Genomic DNA, 21,264 nt, shown 5'->3' with positions numbered 1-21,264 from the left:
GAGTGTTTTAAAGGCTGAGATGGCGTCTTGTCTCTAAATCCTCCGGGCCGGGAGAGATTCTGCCATCTATTAGAGATCTCATTCTCTCTCCTCCTCCTTTGCTTCGGTCCCTCTTAAAATCAGCTTGACAGACTCAAGAGGTGTAACGCAAATAATAGTTTACAACTCTTTTCCCCTCCACATTCATAATTAAGATTCCAGCTTGGAAATGCGCAGTTGTTCTTTAGTTTAGGCTACTTTTTCTGAAATGGTAAATTTGTTTTTGCACTTTCTTAATGGTGTAACAATAAAACATCAAATTCATTATTTCCGAATAGCCTATGCAAAAATACAGCCTTCACTCTAAAAAATGCTGGGTTGTTTCAACTCATGATTGGGTCAAATATCGACAAATCCAACCGTTGGTAGGCCTATACATTTTTAACCGTTGGTTTACATTTTTAAAAGAAAAATTTAAACCCAACGGTTGGTTTTATCTTTTTTTTTTTACCCAAACATGGTTCGAAACAACCCAGCATTTTTAGAGTGTAGCTATCTTTTAAACGTTTAAAATATTTGAGCCATTTTAAACATGTTTAAATTATTATTATTTATAATTTAGTAATAATTTATTTACAACTGATTCGGTCAGTCGTCATATATTTATAAAAAAGAGCATAAAAAAGCATACCGTTGCACGGGTCAACATGAACCCGTGCAAACTGGGGGAACTGAAGGTAAAGGAGAACCTCTGACTGACAGCGAAATTGGCCAATCAGGTGCGGCTGTGATCTGATCGCGCTCCTCATTGGCCGATGGGCGGGAGCTTCAAGCGCTCTGACCCGCGGAGGCTGTGATATTTTTTGAGGACTAACATCAAACATTCTTCAGAACAGAGCAGTTGTAAACAGTCTCGGATACGTTTGACTTCCAACAGGATATAAAACTGCAGACAGACTGGGAAAAATCACTTCTGTTCAGTTGCTAAATTGTTGTTACAGTTCGGAGGGGGAAAAACTTCTCAGAGAGGTGAGTAAGCACTTTAAAAATTCATATGAGCCTGTGAAAATCAGTTTTAAAAACTGCTTTCATGCGTTTATGTGTTTCAACTTACACATATAGGCTAACCTAATTACCTAAGTTATTTTTTTGACGTAGGCCCTAAAGAATTGAAACTGATCGTCTATTATAATAGGCTAAAATATATTTGTTAATAATTTGAACAAACATTGAATTACAAACTGTAGGTGGTGAAAGTGTGCAGTTGTTGAGGATATATTTATGATCGGACCCTTACAAATTAGTTTGGCTGGTGCAACCTAACGTAGAATTCAGTCATATTAAATAATATAAAAAAAAAAAAAAAAAATACAGTAGCTTAATGTTTAACAGACCATTTGTTAATGTGCATTCATATTAGTTAGAAATAACTAAACTTTGATTTATATGGATTATATTTTGTAAATATAAAAAATATATTTATTATTAAATAGGCTATATTTAAACTATATGTAGGCCTATATTAAGCCCTGATTTACTCAAATGATGGGTTGTTTCAACCCATGGTTGGGTCAAATATGGACAAACCCAATTGTTGTTTTACATTTTTTAATTACATTTTAAAACCCAACCTTTGGTGTGTTGAAACAACCCAGCATTTTTAGAGATAATAAAAAAAAATTGAAGACACAAAAACATGTTGCAAACACAAAATTCTTTTAATCACAATGTCTTGGAATTATTGTGGCTGGTTGTTTAAAACATTGTGCACCAAGTGTCGTCAAACACAAACTACTTCGCGTCCATCAGGTCAGACTCAGACTGGTAATGAAAGCTGTATTTGCAGCAACATTAGGCGCATTTATAAATGCACACACACACACACACACACACACACACACACACACACACACACACACACACACACACACTCATCTCCAACAGAACCAGCCCAGAGGCGACAGAAAGAGCCCCGACTGAGCTCAACACCGCGGGACAGACACACACAGTAAATGTTTAGCAAAGCACTTTTTGTTCAGCCGAATTAAAGTATTCCCATGTGGCTGGAATATGATTACACTGGGGAATTTAGTGTCAGTGACACAAATGCCACGGGCTCTTTAGTCAGGACTAAATCCTAAACCCTCAGGCTGCTTACACTTATTCTTGCTTCAAAAAATAATTATGACTAATAAAGAGATTATTAGCACACTGTAGCCAATTATCACAGATTAAAGGGTGATCAAACTGCAGCTTAATGATGGAAAATCCTTACAGTAGGCCTACTGAATAAATTCAGATTCAATCATCTGCTATTATCTATACTAGGCCTACTATTAGGCCTAATTGTTATTTATTAATGCAGTTAAAGCGATTTTTTATTTTTTTGACAGAGAGCTTGTCAAATATGGCCTCGAGCAGTTCTTGCAAAAAAAAAAAAAAACGCGCAAAAATTAATACACTTTTTAAAATGCCTTCAACATACCCAAAACGAATTATTCATATCTAGGCTATATTTAATTTGATAGACGTCCTATATCAAAAGTCCATCTGTCACGCTGCTTGCAAACTGAACAAAAACATTCATCATCGATTGTGTCATATTCGCCATCATGATGAATACAATGTTTTTGCTCAGTCAGATCGAATAAAAAAAAGTAAACAACATCTTTTCCATATTCTTTTTTTTACACGTTTTCCAATTTAATAAAAGTGAATGCACACAAAAATATAAGCTAATATTCATTTGTCAAAAAGTTATATTTGCTTAAAATGATAGAAGAAAAACAAAGAATTACCAAGCACTTTTTGCACAAAAAATGATTCGATACAAATTAAATCAAATAGCGAAAAATACGTATAAAAATGTAGCGAGCGTTTTACAAGAAAAATATGAAGAGAAAGTTTATGAACACACACAGATGGTGTTTGTTTACGACTGATACACAACTTTTGTTGTAAGACTGCAATGCACATGTTCTGTGAAAGACATGGCATATTATAGGAAAGAATTTATTCCTTGATTGAGGGAACTAAATCATTTAATTTACAATTTACAATTAAATAATACGGTATGCGAGAAATAAATTATTCCTGGTGAAATATAAGATGTTTTGATTAAAGTTGCCTACACTCTTAAAAATGCAATGCACTCTTAAAAAGTTTGCCGTGATACCACGGAAGAACCATTTTTGAACCACTTTTCGGTGAGAATTTATTAAAAGAACCATTTTGTTCCCTTAGTGTGAAGAACATTTAAAAAAAAAAATTAAAAAGAAGATTCTTTAAAGAATCTTTTGTGCAACAAGATTCCGATTCCCAGGTTTTTCGTGTCACCATCAATGCCAATAAATAGGCTAACTTTTATTTTCAAGAGTGTATATGTTCAAATTCTGTCAGTTATTTATTTTTCATGTGTTAAAATTACTTCCATGATTTAGATCTCTTTATGGATAGGCTAAGTATGCGTTATGACCATCCCATGATGCGTGAAATGCAACAGCGCAACCGCAACGCACCATGAAAGTTCTCGTAAACGGAGAAGTTAAATGATTATTTGAACCAGTCCAGTAATCTTCTGCATGTTCTGTCGTCTATCAGATGCAGCACTACGGGGTGAACGGCTACTCTCTGCACGCCATGAACTCGCTGAGTGCCATGTACAACCTGCATCAACAGGCCGCGCAGCACGCGCAGCACGCGCCCGACTACCGGCCCTCCGTGCACGCGCTCACCCTGGCGGAGAGACTCGCAGGTAATAACCGCTCACCTGCAAGTTCAAATTCATAGATAGATAGTTAGGTCAAATTATTTGATAGATATAGATAGATGGATGGATGGATGGATGGATATCGATAGATTACATGTTTGTTATGAAACTCACCATAATTCTTCATCTTCAATGTGTGTGTGTGTGTGTGTAGACATCATCTTAGAGGCTCGGTATGGCTCTCAGCACCGGAAGCAGCGCCGCAGCCGAACAGCCTTCACCGCGCAGCAACTCGAGGCGCTGGAGAAAACCTTCCAGAAAACTCACTACCCTGATGTGGTCATGCGTGAACGCCTGGCCATGTGCACCAACCTCCCCGAAGCTCGAGTGCAGGTCAGTTCACAGCCGATGGGAAATCACCTCAAGATCAAAAAGCACATAAAAGATGCCAGGGCACAACGCAACTTTGTATACTCTAAAACATGCTGGGTTGTTTCAACCCAAATTTGGGTCAAATATGGACAAACCCAAATGTTGGGTTAAAAATGCAATTAAATTTTTTTACAGTTGAAAGTGAAAGTTGAAGTTGGGTTAAAATTTGAAATTACATTTTTAACCCAACATTTGGGTCTGTCCATATTTTACCCAATCTTGGGTTCAAACAACCCAGCATTGTTTAGGCAGAATTATAGGCTACATTGCTAATGTTATTGTGCACTTTAATTAAATACACTACAGACAGAAATATAGTTTTTTTCATGCACTGGTCAATTTTGAGATTTCTTTTAGCTTAATTTAGACTAAATGCATGGAAAACAGAAAACATTAAAAATACACAATTAGGAGTTTTTATTTAGATTTTCTTACTAAATTGTATCTATTTGCATATGTAGATTTTAGTTACAAATACATATTAGCACTTACTACTTTCCTGCTTAACTCCTATCTATACTCTGAAGGTTTTTACAAAGGGGTTTGTTCATGTATAATTCACATGTTTCATATTTTTTCCCTAAAAACATGGTAAAATTATATATTTTTTTCTCGCTGTTGATACTATTTTCTAAATTATGGAGCTAAAGAAATATCCAAAATCCCCTCTTTAAAAAATCATGAACACTACAAAAATGAAGCAAGCAATATCTGCGTTTTTCTACATTTGTGCACACTTTAGATATTGTCTCATTTGCATATTTGAACATAACATTTCAGAAATCTTGAAATAAAAAACAATTTTCTTGATGTACTGTAATAACCCATTTGGGGATGTATGGTCATACCTATCAGTTAAAGTTTTTACCCTATATCACCAGTGGTGTCTTGCCTTAATTCAACGACTCAACCTTTAAAGATTCACAAACACCAATTTCTTCACACTAACAGGTGTGGTTTAAAAACCGCCGTGCGAAGTTTCGCAAGAAGCAGCGGAGCTTGCAGAAAGAGCAGCTTCAGAGGATGAAGGATGCTGGGATGGAGAGCGCGCAGGAAGAAGGAAAAGAAGAAGCCCCGCCCATTGAGGCTCAAACCCCGCCCTCTCCTTCAGATGGGCGTGGCCCCACGTGTGCCCCTCCCTGTGAGCCGAGTGAGGAGGTCAATGTCACCTCACCGGAACAGTCAGGGGCGGAGTCAGGGGCGGAGGACATGACTGACAGAGAGGACGAATCGCTGTCAATCAAAGATGAAACAAAAGAGGCGGGGCCTCCCCTGACAACAGATGACACTTCACCTTCTTGCAAACCAATCAGCCCTAAATTAGGTATGAATAGCTATTCATATGATTTTTCTTTCACAATGCTTCAAAGGAAAAGGAGAATTAAGGAATTAAGGATTAGTTCAACCAAAAATGTATTTATAACACAAAAGGAGAAACACTGAAGAAATGACAAAAAAGCACTTTAACAGTAAATGATGACAGAATTGACTCTACAGGTTAAAAATCTGGGCACGTTGATCATTATTTAGATGTAAATAAAATAAAATTGCAAGTTTTTGAAAACGATAGGCTACCATTAATGTCTCCATGTGAATTTGTGAAAACGGTGACGTCATGCGTATTACGTGTTCAGTCTGTTGTTGTTTTTTTACAGAGTGACGTCGCCAACTACTGGCCTGGCAGCAGAATACAGTGTTTTTAATCATTTTCGGGGATCGTTTTGACGACGTTGTCGTCTTTATGCAAAAAACGCTTTCTGTTCATTATATAAAGCAATCGTATCTCTTCACAAAACTTGTATTAAACCGCTAGATTCATTTTACAAAGCCTTTTTAGATCTTTTAAGTTTTGGTTACCTGGACTTTCAATGGAGGGACAGAAACCTCTCAGGTTTCATAAAATATATTTTAATTTGTCTTTCGAAGATGAACCTAGAAATCTTGTGGGTTTGGAACAACATGAGATTGAGTAGGCTAATTGATGACAGAATATTAATTTTGGCGTGAATATTCCTTTATAGCAAGCCTATGTCCCATTGGTAAATTAAACCAAAGTCTTATAGACCTTATTCGCAAACACCGGAAGTAGCTAACCGCGGCCATATTGTTGACATGACATCTGTCCTGCTGCCCCTAACCGCGCGCAGATTTGAGTTGAGGGGAGCAGTAGCCTGGCTTCATCTCGTCGGTATCAAGAGAAGATAATGCTATTATTTGATGTGGGTCCACACCAATCAAGCTTAAGTAAAGATCCGTCCTTATTGCCACTTTGCCAGCCGTAACTTATCCGGATATTTAACGATCTCGTTCATACAGTATCCATATACAAACTACAATGCACCTCAACAAGGCAACATAATGAACGACGCTCGTCTCATTCGTGGAGGTGGAAAAACAAGTTCTTTGTGACATGCAAGATTTGCTGTATTAAAATGTAAATGCAAAAGAAAAGGCATGAGAGTCGGTTGTTTTTGTCAATTTTAAGTTTTCATTTAAAATGTTTGCGAAGTACATGGTTACATATTTGACCACTTGCTTGAGCAACTTAATATATAGAATTAATGCATGGAATAATTGGCTTACGTTGTTGAAATAGTGAGTATGTGTTAAAATAAAAATAGTGAGTACCGGGGTGTTTGTGGTACAGCCGCGGATCAGTTGCGCACTGCAAACGCAGCATATGAAGCACTATAGCGCGTCCTGCTTCTGTACCGTATACGCACCGCACACGCATTGCACACGGATTATGTGTGAAACCTGTGGTAAAATGATGAGAATAGACTTTTCTATGGGGACTTGGCTGAAAGTTTAGCCTATTTATCCTAGCTAGCCTCTCCTGCGCTGGCTCAACTCTGTCCCCTTCATGTTTTCTGACAGTCGGTAACTTATCGCAATCATAAAAACTAACTCCGGGGTTCTTGTTGCTGTTGTTAAAACAGCCGTGTATTACACAACACACCATCACGCTGTTTAAAAAAAAATAAATACAGTGATAATACCATGGATAAAACCGACGCTGCCTCGCTTGACAGACTGACAGTTGCCGTGGTTTCTGTCAACAATATGGCCGCCGCAAACATTGATGACGCAGATCGAATAACATTTTATTCATAAACATTTTTGGGTGAACGAATGTTGAATGCAAACGGAAACAGTATTACATTGTCATCCACCCCTCTCCCCAGATGATCCGCTTGGTTCTCCAGCTCTTCCCTCCTCCAGTGGTGGAGTGGCTCAGACTAATTCCTACGCCTCGTCTCCTCTCAGTCTCTTCCGTCTGCAGGAGCAGTTTCGCCAGCACATGGCCGCCACCAACAACATCATGCACTACCCCGTCTTCGACGTGTCCACGCCCTCCTCCTTACCCTACCTGGGCGTAAACATGAACATGGCGTCTCCGCTGGGATCGCTGCCGTGTCAGCCCTACTACCAGTCCCTGTCCCAGGCCCAGCAGATGTGGAGCGGGCCTCTGATGCAGGGCTCTGGAGCTCTACCGGCCCTCAACAGCAAAACCACAAGCATCGAAAACCTGCGTCTGAGGGCGAAGCAACACGCTGCATCACTCGGCTTGGACACGCTTCCAAACTAACCTCTCAATGTCTTGTGTTCAGGATCTAAAGCCCGGTTTGCACGTGGTAGTAAGATGTGTTTTGGTTGATCGGATCACAAGTTTACACCTGGTGTTTTAATCCGTCTCTATTGTTGACCACTTCTGTCCTGATTTCTTCGAGGGGAGGGTCTATGGGTGGGTAAATGAATGTATGGGGTTTTTTCAGATCTTCAATCTAATGGACATAATACGCTCATGCAATTTACATGTGAACACGGAGAGCGTCAGCTTTAGTTTCTGCTCTGACAGCCGCAAGATCAGTCGAACGCTGTGAGTGTGTGTTAGAAATCAGGAATGGCGAGAGAACATTGTGCTTGGTACGTTTTTCATCTTCAAACCAAACTTGGGTCTTCATCCGACAAAGTTTAAATCCCGTCTGGCTAGAGCTCTTCCTATAATGTTCACGGATGAGGTCAGTGGACGGTCTTTAGTGGCTGTTTGAACACATTCGACCACATGATGGTATACACTACGAAAGCTTGAATTGGACTATCTGTTTGACTGTTGACTGTTTTTGACTCCCTCTGGAAGTGGTCGAAAGTGGACAAGCTCAAAAACGTTTTACACCCCGTTTACACCTGCATTTAGTGTCGTCCACTTATGATCCGATCGACCAAAACGCATCTTAATACCAGGTGTAAACAGGGCCTACATAACATTAGTGTGCAGAAATCACGTGACAGCTGGCTGAGCTGGAGCTGTTTCATTATCATTTAGCATGGCGGAGTGGAGAAGTTTGGATGACTTTGAAATGTTAAGGTCTGACTGCATGGCAGAGGTTTTCAACTTTTCCAAACACCCCTTGCTTTGCACTTTGAAATGCAAAAAAAAAAAAAAATTTATTAAATTCATTTGTCTCTGTAAAATAAGCTTAATCAGGTCCACAGCCTTAGTAGAAGGTAGTGAAGCCTCCCGTTTGTATATTTGAAGAAATGTTTAACTGTCTGTGGATCTTATAAAGGGACGTAAACGTGTGGATGAAGCTTCTGCAAACATCAGACTTCCGCATCACCTGGACTGATGTTCCTGATGTCATGCCATGTGATTTGTCATCTTAGAGTCTAATGGAATTGTTTAAATAAATGTGAATAATTTATCAGTGAAATGAAAGGGAATAAACCACATATATGAACTGAATCTAGTTTTATTGTTTGTTGAGTATTTCAGATTTTAATGTTTTGTCTTTTCCATTACACCTGCATTTGGCGATATTTAATGCAACACTTTTTCTGCCATTTTTACCATCCTGCTATTTTAAAAGTTATTATAATAATAATCATGCATTTCTTACAGTTCCACAATTTAAAAATGGTCATTTAAAATTCTGTCATTTTACGAGTTATTAGAAGCTAAATTGATCATGAATTAGTTAAAAAAGGTGACTAACATTAGCTATACCTCTACAACGGCAAAACTCATAATTAGAGATTTATATAAAAAATAAGGAAAAAGTTACATCAGATCACTGAGCTAAAATTATTTTGAGGTATGAAGAAATTACCAAAGACACATTGATAGGATTTTTAAGCATGCTTATTCTCTAAAATTACATTTTTTAATCCATATGCATTGCATTACTTGCACACCATAACTAAATAAATGGATGGAATGGAATGTTTTCTGCATGCGTGCCCTTTCTCTTTCTGTTTTTCCCCTGTTTTGCATGCATGCTCATCTTGATAAACAGATCCAGAGAAAAGCTTAACACACAGAGGCAGAAGACGAGTGGATCACCCCACATCACCCTCCTGTCAGGGGTTTGGCAGCTCTGGAGCGTAAGGAGATTAACACGGGTCAGGATACCAGTGGATTAAGTTGAGGAAGAACAGAGGAATGGAGTGAGAAGACATGTCGTGTTCAGACACCTGTTAACAGCAGATACTTTAAATGCTGGCACTCCAGTGAATTTTAAAAAGATGGATTTCATTCTCACTCCAGGCAGAAAAGGGAGAAAAGACAAGATCTTTAACTAAAGCATAATAATGGTTAACATCTCTTAATGCATTGTGACACAGACAGCATTGAAAAAATTATAAATACAAACAATAAAATTTAATTAAGTATATAATCATAAATTAAGAATACTTATTAAGTTTTAAAAGCAGGGTTATTATAGTTAACTAAAACTAACAACCATAAAAAAAAACATTTTAGTACCTTGAAATAAAACTAACAATAACTACATTAAAATATACAAAAACTTAAACCTACACACTAAAGTTTTTGTTCACAATTAACACAATTTAAATTATGAGTCAATACATCATCAATCCTTCTTCCAAAGGGTGTTTTTACCCGGATTCACTAAGGCTTAGGGGTGTAACAATATATCGCAATACAAAAATGCAACAATATGTATCGTGGATAGTTCCCCCAAAATAAAAATTACTGTGTGAGAAAAAAAAAAAAATCTTCAGAGTTTAGCGTCAGTAGGCTACTACATTAAACTACTATACGTAGGCCTAATGTTGATTTATAACGTATAAAGCAATGGGGGAATATTTGTGTGTCAGGATAATGCCAAACGTCTTGTTCCCAGTAAAAAGTGGCCGACATTATTTTAAATATATCTAGTCAGTGACCGAGTAGCCTAAAGCATATTCGTCTAAAATTATTCAGTATTTTCAGCTTCAGAATATTGTTATTCTGGTGTCTCTCCTTGGGTAACAAGCACCAAGTCCAAACCGTGACATGAGGGTCTCGTTACACCCCTAAAAGGCTATTAAGTGTTTATATATTAGACCTGTCGGGATGGTTTCTGCGGGAAGATGTGCACAGGAGTCACTCGCCTGTGTGTGTCTCGTCATATCCGTAAATAGCCTACAGTAAAGTTGCTCCTGGACCTGGTGTGAGTGGCAGGGGTTAGTTGTCACAACGAGTGAGAAAGGTTGACATGGAGCCGCTAAATCTCCGACATCCGGAGATTCACCCGTTTTAAACAGATGCCGAATTACTCAACAGGTGATTACGGTGTTTTATTGAACAGATAAATGGCTCTCTAACAGTGAAGCAATTACTATTGTGAAGGGTCATCTCATTATGGTTGCTGGCGCTGCTGGAATTTATTTTCATGTAATATCACGTCTGTTAATAAAGCTATGAGCTGTAGGCTAGATTAATCTCTAATGCTAATGCTAATGCACAACCAAAACAATGTTCTTCCTCAAAATAGTCAAAATTTGAAGTGGATCAAAAAAGTTAATCAAAGTTGTCCTAAGACAAGACCGGGTATTCTTCAAAATTCATGTATAACTTTGATGAAAGGTTTTGATCCACTTCAAATGTTGACTACTGTACACGCAGTTTTGGTTTTTAACTGCTAGAGGACTAAAATACTTCCTAAACTTTTTGTTGTTAAAGGCTGTGTGTATCTAAACAAACTCTTCAGAACAAAATTCACGTTCATGTTAGCATCTTGAATTATTGGCCTTGAAACCATTGAAAAAAGTGCATAATTATAATGTCAATTTTCTTATTCAGTCTATGCCATGTTAATAGTTTCACATTTTTGGGTATATGCAGGTCAGGATTAATAAACGCCAACATTCGATTTTATTTAGTAACTAAATCTACGTCCTGAAGCAAAAACCACCTCTTCAGTGATCATCATTAATTTTATGACAAATACAACATGTAAAATCTTTTGTTTGACACTTTTACAACCGATATTTAGTGTGTGCTGTGTAAAAATGTGCAGTTTTTGGGTTGGGTGTTTTTCATCTGTGTGTGTGTGTGTGTGTGTGTGTGTGTGTGTTAAGCTGTTGAGGTCCTCTCGAGCTCTTTGATGTGTATCAGGGTTGTGCTCTGTTATAGGGATTTTCTGAGTTGACAGCTGCTTGAATATGTGCCGGTACTGCGATGGCAGTGGGTTAAAGAATGCTGGGAACAGGATTAGGATCATATTCTGGCAGTGGCTGTCAGTTCATCAATGGGCTCAGGTTCCCCAGTGACAGCTCTCCTTTGCTGCACGGCTAAGACCTTTAGAGGAACCATAAAAGAGTGTGAAAAGGGGCTGTTTCAATGGCATGGTATGAGTTTTGTTCTAACCTTGCTGGATGTGCTTAAACTAGAGGAGTCAGGAAATATCAGTGGGGTGCGTCTGATTTTAACACTCTTGGAGACTTTGCAAGAACAAGCATTTATTTGAAGTATTCATAAAGTTATAAGATAAGTTTAAATGTTCTCCATATCAGTGGGTGTAGAGCTTTAAAGGGTTAGTTTTAAAGTATTTAAATTGTTTCCCCCTTTTACATGATCATTATCCTTCCACGCTCTGACTCTTAGAATTAAATGGGCTATTTTTCTCCTGCTACAAAATGCAAACAACAGAAGGATCTGCCGAGCTGTAGGTGCTACACTCTTACTAAATTATAACATTTAGGTCTTGGCTAATTATTTATCATATAAATGCCTAATGTTCCAGCTTTTGTGAAATATCACAGTGCATGAACATTTTACTAGCCAGTAGCCTATTTTAGTTTATCACATGAGGTGTGCATTATGCCATAAATTAAATAAAACGACAGAAAAGGTGGATTTTTAGGTCAGGTCTGAATTCTAACATAATTTATTTACTGTCAATATTGTGACCAAATTAGACCAAAACACCCACCAGAACCTTTTTCTTATGCACTCACCCAAGAATTGCACATGGTCTTTCTGGTTTTTTACTTTTATCATTGGTGTTCTTCTGGTGTTTAGTAATAACCTGCAATATCTGCACTTCAGGTCATGGTAGGCTACACATCTTTTTTTGCTGTGAAATCTTTACAGATTTTAATGACGTTTACAAAAATAAATTTTAGATTAGTAGCCTATTTCAAGATGAACACTTACTGGACTGAAGCAGTTTAGTTTTTCTTGGTTATATATATATATATTATTCTTTTTTAATCAAATATTTCAACAGGCTTTTGAGGAACTTTTATTTGTTCGTCTCTCAATCATTAATGTATTGCTTTGCAATTGGCCCCTATATGTTTTGAGGAGACCCATTCCATGTAAATAAACCATATTAGGCTCCTGATCTGACAGAGTGCAACTTTAAATTCAGAAAAAAGAGAGATAATGGCTAAACTGAATTCAGTAATTCGGATTCGACCAGCAGAAAAACTGAACTCGGCCACTTTAGAAAGCATTCACTATAATAGGAGTGAAGTGAAGCATCAAACTCGTGCACGCTCTCAGAGTTAAGACAAACCGGAAGAAGCCGTTCAGCAGAAATTCAGAAGGTTTAACTCAGATTTCCCATAATTCCACTCGACAGGATCCTCACTTGAAAACTCTGCAGTCTTTACCCCTTCCATCTGACCCGCCCGACGACTCACTCTGCCAGCCCTGCAAAACAATACTTTCACAATACCGCCGGACTTTTATTCTTGCCATGGCGTTATATAATTCCAGGAATTACTGACAGGCAAGGATATGCCAAATCCTCTTCCTGAAAGTGGATGAGACAGACTGCGAGCAGCGGCTCTCTTTTCCGCCTCATGACTTGGTCGGTAATCCCGATACGCACTGTCTGCATTTTTACTGTATGTGTTTAAGCGCATTTGCAGAGCATTTATCTCCCCAATGTAAACCAATTTGGCTATAAGGCTTCGGGGCGAGCTCACCGCGGAAGGAAAGAAAGGAAAACTCAAACGTAGCAGAAGCGCTGTGGGGGGTGGTGTGACGTAGAGAGAGAGAGATGAGAGAGAGAGAGAGAGAGAGAGAGAGAGAGAGAGAGAGATGAGAGAGAGAGAGAGAGAGTGAGAAGATGAGAGAGAGAGGAGAGAGAGAGAGAGAGAGGAGAGAGAGAGAGAGAAGAGAAGAGGGAGAGAGGAGGAGAGATGGAGAGAGAGAGAGAGAGAGAGAGAGAGAGAGAGAGAGAGAGAGAGAGAGAGAGGAGAGAGAGAGAGAGAGAGAGAGAAAGACATGGCGAAAGAAAAGAAGCAGAACGGCGCTGGAAGAAAAGAGTATCTTGTCCAGAGGCGATGCTTCCCATTTGTGCTATAAGAACCACAAAGCCGCCAAAACCTGAATCACTGAACTGTTGAATCGCACAAATCTTTACAGTCATCGTTATCGTTATCCACTAATCCAGCTGTAAGTCCCTGGCCAGACATACTTACTTTTCAAGTTTCAGTGAGGTGTCTCTGTACTGTACATGACTGAAACATCTGCACTTACAGTTTCTCCTTTTCTCCACTGCTTGTTATCTAAAAGTGCATTTTCTCTTCAGAAACCCTCACCACCATCAACCTGACTGTGACTTTCTAGTAAAATGTACTCTTAAAAAAAAAAAGCAGTGGATTTGTGAATATCACAATGATAAATAACTGATAAAATCTCTGAATTTCACTTGTAGGCTAAATAAACACTCAAATATCCAACAATTAAATTAGGCCTACATCAGGTATTTTCATGAAAAGAAATTAATATAGGACATACTTGGATATTTTGATTGAAATTGAACAAACATATTGAGAATGGAGAAATTATACTGATCAGTTTTCAATAACTACAATTATTACTCATTCCAATATTCTTCATTTTGAACCACAATTTGAAGGTATAGTTCATCTAAAAATGAAAAATTATCCCATAATTTACTCACCCTCAATAAAAAATATTTTGTCATATAAAATATTTTGTATATGACTTTCTTCTTTCAGCCAAACACAATTTGAGTTATATTAAAACATTTCCTGGCTCTTTTAAGCTTTACCTGAGATTTTGAAGCCCAAAAAAAGCGCATCCATCCATCATAAAAGTAATCATACGACTCTGGGGGGTTAATAAAGGCCTAATGAAGTTAAGCGATGCATTTTTGTAAGGAAAATATGCATATTTATAACTTTAGTAACTATAATCATCTTTAGTTTACAATCGCTTTTAATCAATTGAATGCATCTTTGCTGAATAAAAGTTTTTTTTTTTTACCTTACTGATCCCAAAAGTAGCGTATGTCTCTATGTTACATTATTAAATCAATGTTTTTTTGAAAACATTTCTTTATTCAGGCCAGAATTAGAGTTAGGGTTCATTTCAGCAGCGGACCCGGAAAGAGAACAATATAACGAGGAGAAATCAAAATAATGAGTTCCCATCCTTGATGACTAATGCAAATGAAGAATGTGAAATGTGTGCAAAACCCAGAACAGACAAATATTTACATTACACTGGAGCTGATGGTGTCATGTGTCATTAAGTCCAGTTCAAGCCTTTCCAACCAAAGTCATCATTCAGGACCGAAAAAAACGAGCAGCGCTCATCTCACACCGACAGACAACACGCTTTCAGTGAACCTGAGATGTACTGATTCATTTTAGTTTAATCAATTTGTAAGGCATTACATTATACAAAATGATACATACAGATATGAAGAGATGCATTTAAATCCTCATTCAGGCTTGATGAAGCTGCATTGCTTCTATACCGACTGCAAATATTCACGCTTCATTTAAACCGTGAAGAATGATTGAAAGTTATTTGTTTATTAAAGGTGAAGTGTGTCATTTCAGTGCCACTATCTTCACCAAAAGCTATTGCAAAGAATTAAACCCGATTTCAAATAGTTTCTCGCTGTCTGCCACTGGTTGGACAAACAGATCAACCTATGAATGTCTTTTAGTAATTTTTACATGTTAATCTGATTTAAACATCAAAAATACACATTAACTCAACACACAATCTCAAGGACAATCAGGTGTAAATACTACAGTCTTGTTGTTAGTTAAGCATCATCATATCAGCTAAAACACCTGATGAGCAATGATCTAATTCTGTGGTTCAGATTCATGACTCCCCTTCGACTGAACCGTGCAGCTCAGAAACATACGCAGCTGAATCTCAGTCATCGTTAGTTTCTGGCTGTGAGCTGTTCCACCTCTCTCATAAAGCGCAGACACATTTCATCCTGCCATGGTAGAGATACACACTGAACTGCCACAGGGAGACCTACGCCATCCTTCACTGCCTGAAAACACACACACATGCACACGCACACAACACACACACGCGCGTTACACACACACACACACGCACACACACACGCACGCACACACACACACACGCGCGCGCACATGCACACACATGCACACGCACACAAAACACGCGCACGCACACACATACACGCGCGCACACACACAGACACACACGTGCACACACATGCACACGCACACACACAGACACACACACGCGCACATACATGTACACACACACACGCACACACACGCGCACGCGCACATACATGTACACACACACACACACGCGCACATACATGTACACACACACACACACACGCACACACAACATATTACTCATATTATACGATGGGTTTGACTTTGTAATGCAATGCAAATGCAAAAATCCTAAAAATACCTTTTTAGGTTTGTTTTTTATTAAAATAGCAGCCAATTAAAGTAACAAAATCTACCTAAATATTGCTTTTTTTTTCTCATAAAATGCAGTTATGAAAAAAAAAAAGCACAATTTGTCTTTGTTTCTACACTTTCTGTTGAATCCTGTTATGAAGTGATAATACACCTTTAAGAATAATGGTTTGATTTAAACATCTTTAAATAAATGATAAAGAAAAAACAATATAGCCTTGTCAAGCCCAATATAAATATTTTTTAAATCACAGAACACAAATTTCACAAAAATGTTTCATGGCACAAAATACAAAATTGTTGACAATAAACAATGTAGTCTGTGCAATTACATTTGTTCACTAAGGTCGTTTCTACATTGATCATTCATTTAAAATTAATTATTCATATTTTTTCCACCATGTTATAATGTGTGATTTATTTCAAAGCATTCCAAAACTAAAGTAAAACTACCAGAGTTATCCCATTTATTTATTCAAATTAAATGAATCCCAAACATACTGTGACAAGGTTGAAATAATGGAGTGTATAGGAGTTAGTAAGGAAAAAAACACTCTCAACATATATTTGGGATACTGGGGGTAATAGTTTTAAACAAATGGGATTATTTTTTGTAATGAAATGATTAGACAAAAAAAAAAAAAAAAAAAAAAAATCTCCATAAAAGGGCCTAAAAATATACACAGTCCAAATAGTCCCATATATGGCTTTACTATTGGTTACTGGAGTTAAGCAGAGCTTTACATATATCACATGTGTGTTTTATAAACTTTGCTACATGATCCCAGTGGTGTGATTCAATCTTTGTAATCGTGACTATGCTGCCTCCTTGTGGTTGTCAGACATACAACTCAATTTATCACAACACTTTAAAGGGTTAGTTCACCCAAAAATGAAAACTCTGTCATTAATGACTCTCCCTCGTGTCGCTCCAAGCCCGTCAGACCTCCGTTCATCTTCGGGACACAGTTTAAGATATTTTAGATTTAGTCCGAGAGCTTTCTGTCCCTCCATTGTAAATGTGTGTACGGTATACTGTCCTTGTCCAGAAAGGAAATAAAGACATCATCAAAGTAGTCCATGTGACATCAGTGGGTTAGTTAGAGTGTGTTGAAGCATCGAAAATACATTTTGCTCCAAAAATAACAAAAACTAGGACTTTATTCAGCATTGTATTGTCTTCCAGTTCTGTTGTGTGTGTGTCTGGTGTGTGTGTGTGTGTGTTCTGGTTCTGTTGTGGATCCGCGTTCAGTGCCGCCGCTGACGTAAGACGCTGCTGACGTGTGTCTGGTGTGTGTGTGTGTGTGTGTTCTGGTTCTGTTGTGGATCCGCGTTCAGTGACGCTGCTGACGTGTGTCTGGTGTGTGTGTGTTCGGGTTCAAATAAATATGGCTGGGCAAAAAAATGCAAGTCTTCCTCTGTGTGGAAATCCTTAGACATGTTTGTGAAGATTGTTTTGTTTCCAGCGTGCGTCTCCCTCAGACTGTAGACGAAGCTCGAGCGCACCAGACACACGTCAGCAGCGTCTTACGTCACACACACACACCAGACACACGTCAGCAGCGTCTTACGTCACACACACACACACACACCAGACACACGTCAGCAGCGGCTTACGTCACACACACACACACACACCAGACACACGTCAGCAGCGGCACTGAACGTGGATCCACAACAGAACCAGAACACACACACACACACACCAGACACACGTCAGCAGCGTCTTACGTCAGCGGCGGCACTGAACGCGGATCCACAACAGAACCAGAACACACACACACACACACACCAGACACACACACAACAGAACCAGAACACACACACACACCAGACACACGTCAGCAGCGGCACTGATCGCGGATCCACAACAGAACCAGAACACACACACACACCAGACACACGTCAGCGGCGGCACTGATCGCGGATCCACAACAGAACCAGAACACACACACACACCAGACACACACACACACACACACCAGACACACGTCAGCAGCGTCTTACGTCAGCAGCGGCACTGAACGCGGAATCACAACAGAACCAGAACACACACACACACACACACACACACCAAACACTCGTCAGCAGCGTCTTACGTCAGCAGCGGCACTGAACGCGGATCCACAACAGAACCAGAACACACACACACACACCAGACACACGTCAGCAGCGTCTTACGTCAGCGGCGGCACTGAACGCGGATCCACAACAGAACCAGAACACACACACACACAACAGAACCGGAAGATAATACAATGCTGAATAAAGTCCTAGTTTTTGTTATTTTTGGAGCAAAATGTATTTTCGATGCTTCAACACACTCTAACTAACCCACTGATGTCACATGGACTACTTTGATGATGTCTTTATTTCCTTTCTGGACAAGGACAGTATACCGTACACACATTTACAATGGAGGGACAGAAAGCTCTCGGACTAAATCTAAAATATCTTAAACTGTGTCCCGAAGATGAACGGAGGTCTGACGGGCTTGGAGCGACACGAGGGAGAGTCATTAATGACAGAGTTTTCATTTTTGGGTGAACTAACCCTTTAAGGTTGACAAAAACATCCTATGGATTTCATGCAACTTAAAGGTTGGGTAGGTCGTTTTTGGTCTAAAAAACTTTTTCCCAAATTTGTTTAAACTTTCTATATATATCAATGCATAATTAAAATGTAAGTACTCTGATAAAAAGAGTATAAAAATCGAGTGACTCTAGACCGTTTAATCTGCACTAAACACAGCTCATTATTTCCTTCCGGGACGAAACAAAGGATTGGCTTAGGCGACTGTCACTCTCTCGCAACCATGGCAACACCCCCGCTGCTACATGCGCTGCCCACATGCGCGCACTCGTTTGACTCGAGGAGGGTAAGAGACTAGTAAGAGACACAATTACATGCAAAACACGGCGTATATGTTATGAATCTTACACAAAATTCACCTTCATCACAGTGTAACTTATTGTAATGGCAAAACGTGTATCAATGCAACCTGTTTTTAGCTTTGCCTTATGTTACTAGCTCGTTAACGAATCAAACTCAATATATTTTAAACTTTAACAGTATCGATATGCTAGCTTGATAGTGAGTATTAACAGCCATGTTAGTTGTTTATATTCATAATGATAAAGTTAGGTATTTTATTACATGTGAGTCTGACATGATGTCACTACATGCACTGCTCCTCTCCGCTCGGCGCTGGTAAGCGCGTCCTCCAGCTGTGAGCTGTCGGCATCGCGCGTTCATGTGTTTTGGGGGCGTGGTTTTGGAAGGAGCCCAGAATGGAGGGGGTGGAAGTGAATGGAGATAAGTAGCTGTGTTTATTACAGCCCTGAGAGGACTACAGACACTCGATTTTTATACTCTCTTTTCCAGAGTACTTACATTTAAATTATGCATTGATATATATAGAAAGTTTAAACAAATTTGGCAAAAAGTTTTAAAAAAAAATTCTACCTACAATACCTTTAACTTCAGAGGTCTTGCACTGTGTAAACATACCTTAACGAAGAGTTTGTCCCACATGTCCCCATAGACACCCTTATACTGACTGAGCTGTGCCTCGTCCTCTTCCGTCACTGTAGACACGGTCACGGTCCCGGCTGGGAAGTTCAGCAGGTTGTACAGAGATGTGTAGCTGAGAGGACCTTCAGGAGTGGAGAAGAATTACTGCATCTAGGGCCTCGTTTACACTGCAGGTCTTGATGCCCAATTCTGATTTGTTGCCTATATCCGATTTTTTTTACCGTCCGTTTACACGTTCTTTAAATTGTGACCCATATCCGAGTCATGTGTTTACACTTGACTGAAACATCGCGCATGTTTAAAGGGGTCTTCTTGCTCAGATGGACGAACGCGCAGCGAGATCTCAGGACAGGTGGGAACATACAACATGATCTCATAAAAGTGAGTAGCCTATCTATAGCACCAATTTTATTTCTCATGCCATTTATAGCCTACGCCAAAAATAGTTTTTGCTTGCATATGATACGCACTGTAAACGTGCATATTAAACGCCATAAAGCTATATTTTTGGCGTAAATGCCACGTGAAAAAAAAATCGTGCAATAAACGCACTTTCATGAGATCGTGGCGGGCTTTAACGAGGAGCAGTGGGTCCGAAATTTTAGGATGAGCAAGCCAACCTTTGATATGTTGTGTCAACGTGTGTCCACATTCCTCTCCTACGACGACACAATGTTTCATCGGGCCATCCGTCCATCCGCAGATGCGCGTCGGGGTTTCTCTCGTCATTAAAGACGCAGCCTAATGCCTCGGAAAATCCGATCTGCCTGTTTACATGACAGTCGCATTGGCACATATCCGATTTACATCTGATTTATTTCCACATATGAACGAGGCCTGAAACCGATCTCGAAATATCCGAATGCATGCGTTTTTTTCCTGTTTACACTGTCATAGAACACATCCGATCTGTGTCGCATACGAGTAAAAAATCGGAATTGGGTCACATTTCACTGACAGTGTAAACGAGGCCTAGGTGACTGATGAAGGCCGTATGTAATGCTGAAATCATGACTGTCGAGTTAATAAGTAACGTTAAACCGCACACACCTACTGCATAATATCTAACAGACATTGCAGTATTTATTGTTATGTTGCTTTGCACATAATTAGACCCCTTGTGGTGAAAATCCAGCTTTTAATGTTGTTTATATTATTCGGTTGTTAAGTCTGACGTCACGCGTGACGTTTAGCCTCTTCCGGGCCCAAGCGCTCCGCTCGTCCACTCCAGATCCTAGACTAAATAAACCCTTTTCTTAAGGTCTTTTTTCGCTTCAGTGCCAGTGGGTGTTACTAGGGATTAAGGGATAGCACCCACTGGCGCCAAAGTTTCTTCATTCGTTTAAGATTTGTAACTTACCTTATCAACTGCAGCCATTTTCTCTTATCTTTCTCGTCACAGGGAAAGCGGTAGAATGACAGTTGAATGTCACTTGTTTTTTAACTCCGATCTATTTAAACAACACGGGAACACGTTAAAACTCGGGCGAAAGCGGTAGGTAGGTAGAGAGGACCCGGCCTTTGGACCCGGAAACAGTATTATCGGAGAGTGGTTACGTCACGACTTAACAACCGGATATGTCTATGTGGTGTTTTTAATGTGCTTTAAGACAAACCATGTGTAA

The 21,264-nt window shown here is 39.2% G+C and overlaps 2 protein-coding genes across 2 annotated transcripts in view; one reads left to right on the top strand and one right to left on the bottom strand.

Moving 5' to 3' along the window:
- Window positions 1-795: 795 nt before the first annotated feature.
- On the top strand, window positions 796-7,756 carry dmbx1b (diencephalon/mesencephalon homeobox 1b). The gene is made up of 5 exons (XM_056266047.1): window positions 796-1,008; window positions 3,580-3,733; window positions 3,903-4,081; window positions 5,072-5,444; window positions 7,306-7,756. Exons 2-5 carry the CDS (start codon window positions 3,580-3,582, stop codon window positions 7,707-7,709), a joined length of 1,110 nt encoding a protein of 369 aa, XP_056122022.1. The 5' UTR covers window positions 796-1,008; the 3' UTR covers window positions 7,710-7,756.
- A 7,744-nt stretch (window positions 7,757-15,500) lies between these two features.
- The window catches only part of LOC130100571 (fatty-acid amide hydrolase 1), a 28,599-nt gene continuing 22,835 nt past the window's right edge, over window positions 15,501-21,264 (bottom strand). Inside the window, exons 14-15 of the mRNA XM_056266055.1 lie at window positions 19,616-19,761; window positions 15,501-15,690 (exon numbers count right to left, since the gene is read on the bottom strand). Of these exons, the coding sequence (XP_056122030.1) occupies window positions 15,574-15,690; window positions 19,616-19,761 (263 nt within the window). The 3' untranslated portion in view covers window positions 15,501-15,573. The remainder of the gene's footprint in view (window positions 15,691-19,615; window positions 19,762-21,264) is intronic.

The sequence above is a fragment of the Rhinichthys klamathensis genome, unplaced genomic scaffold, assembly GCF_029890125.1.
Source record: "Rhinichthys klamathensis goyatoka isolate OS25496 unplaced genomic scaffold, OSU_Roscu_1.1 h1tg000244l_1, whole genome shotgun sequence".
Lineage (NCBI taxonomy): Eukaryota > Metazoa > Chordata > Actinopteri > Cypriniformes > Leuciscidae > Rhinichthys > Rhinichthys klamathensis.
The sequence above is the reverse complement of the archived record's forward strand: the minus strand, read 5'-3'. Positions and strand labels throughout refer to the sequence as shown.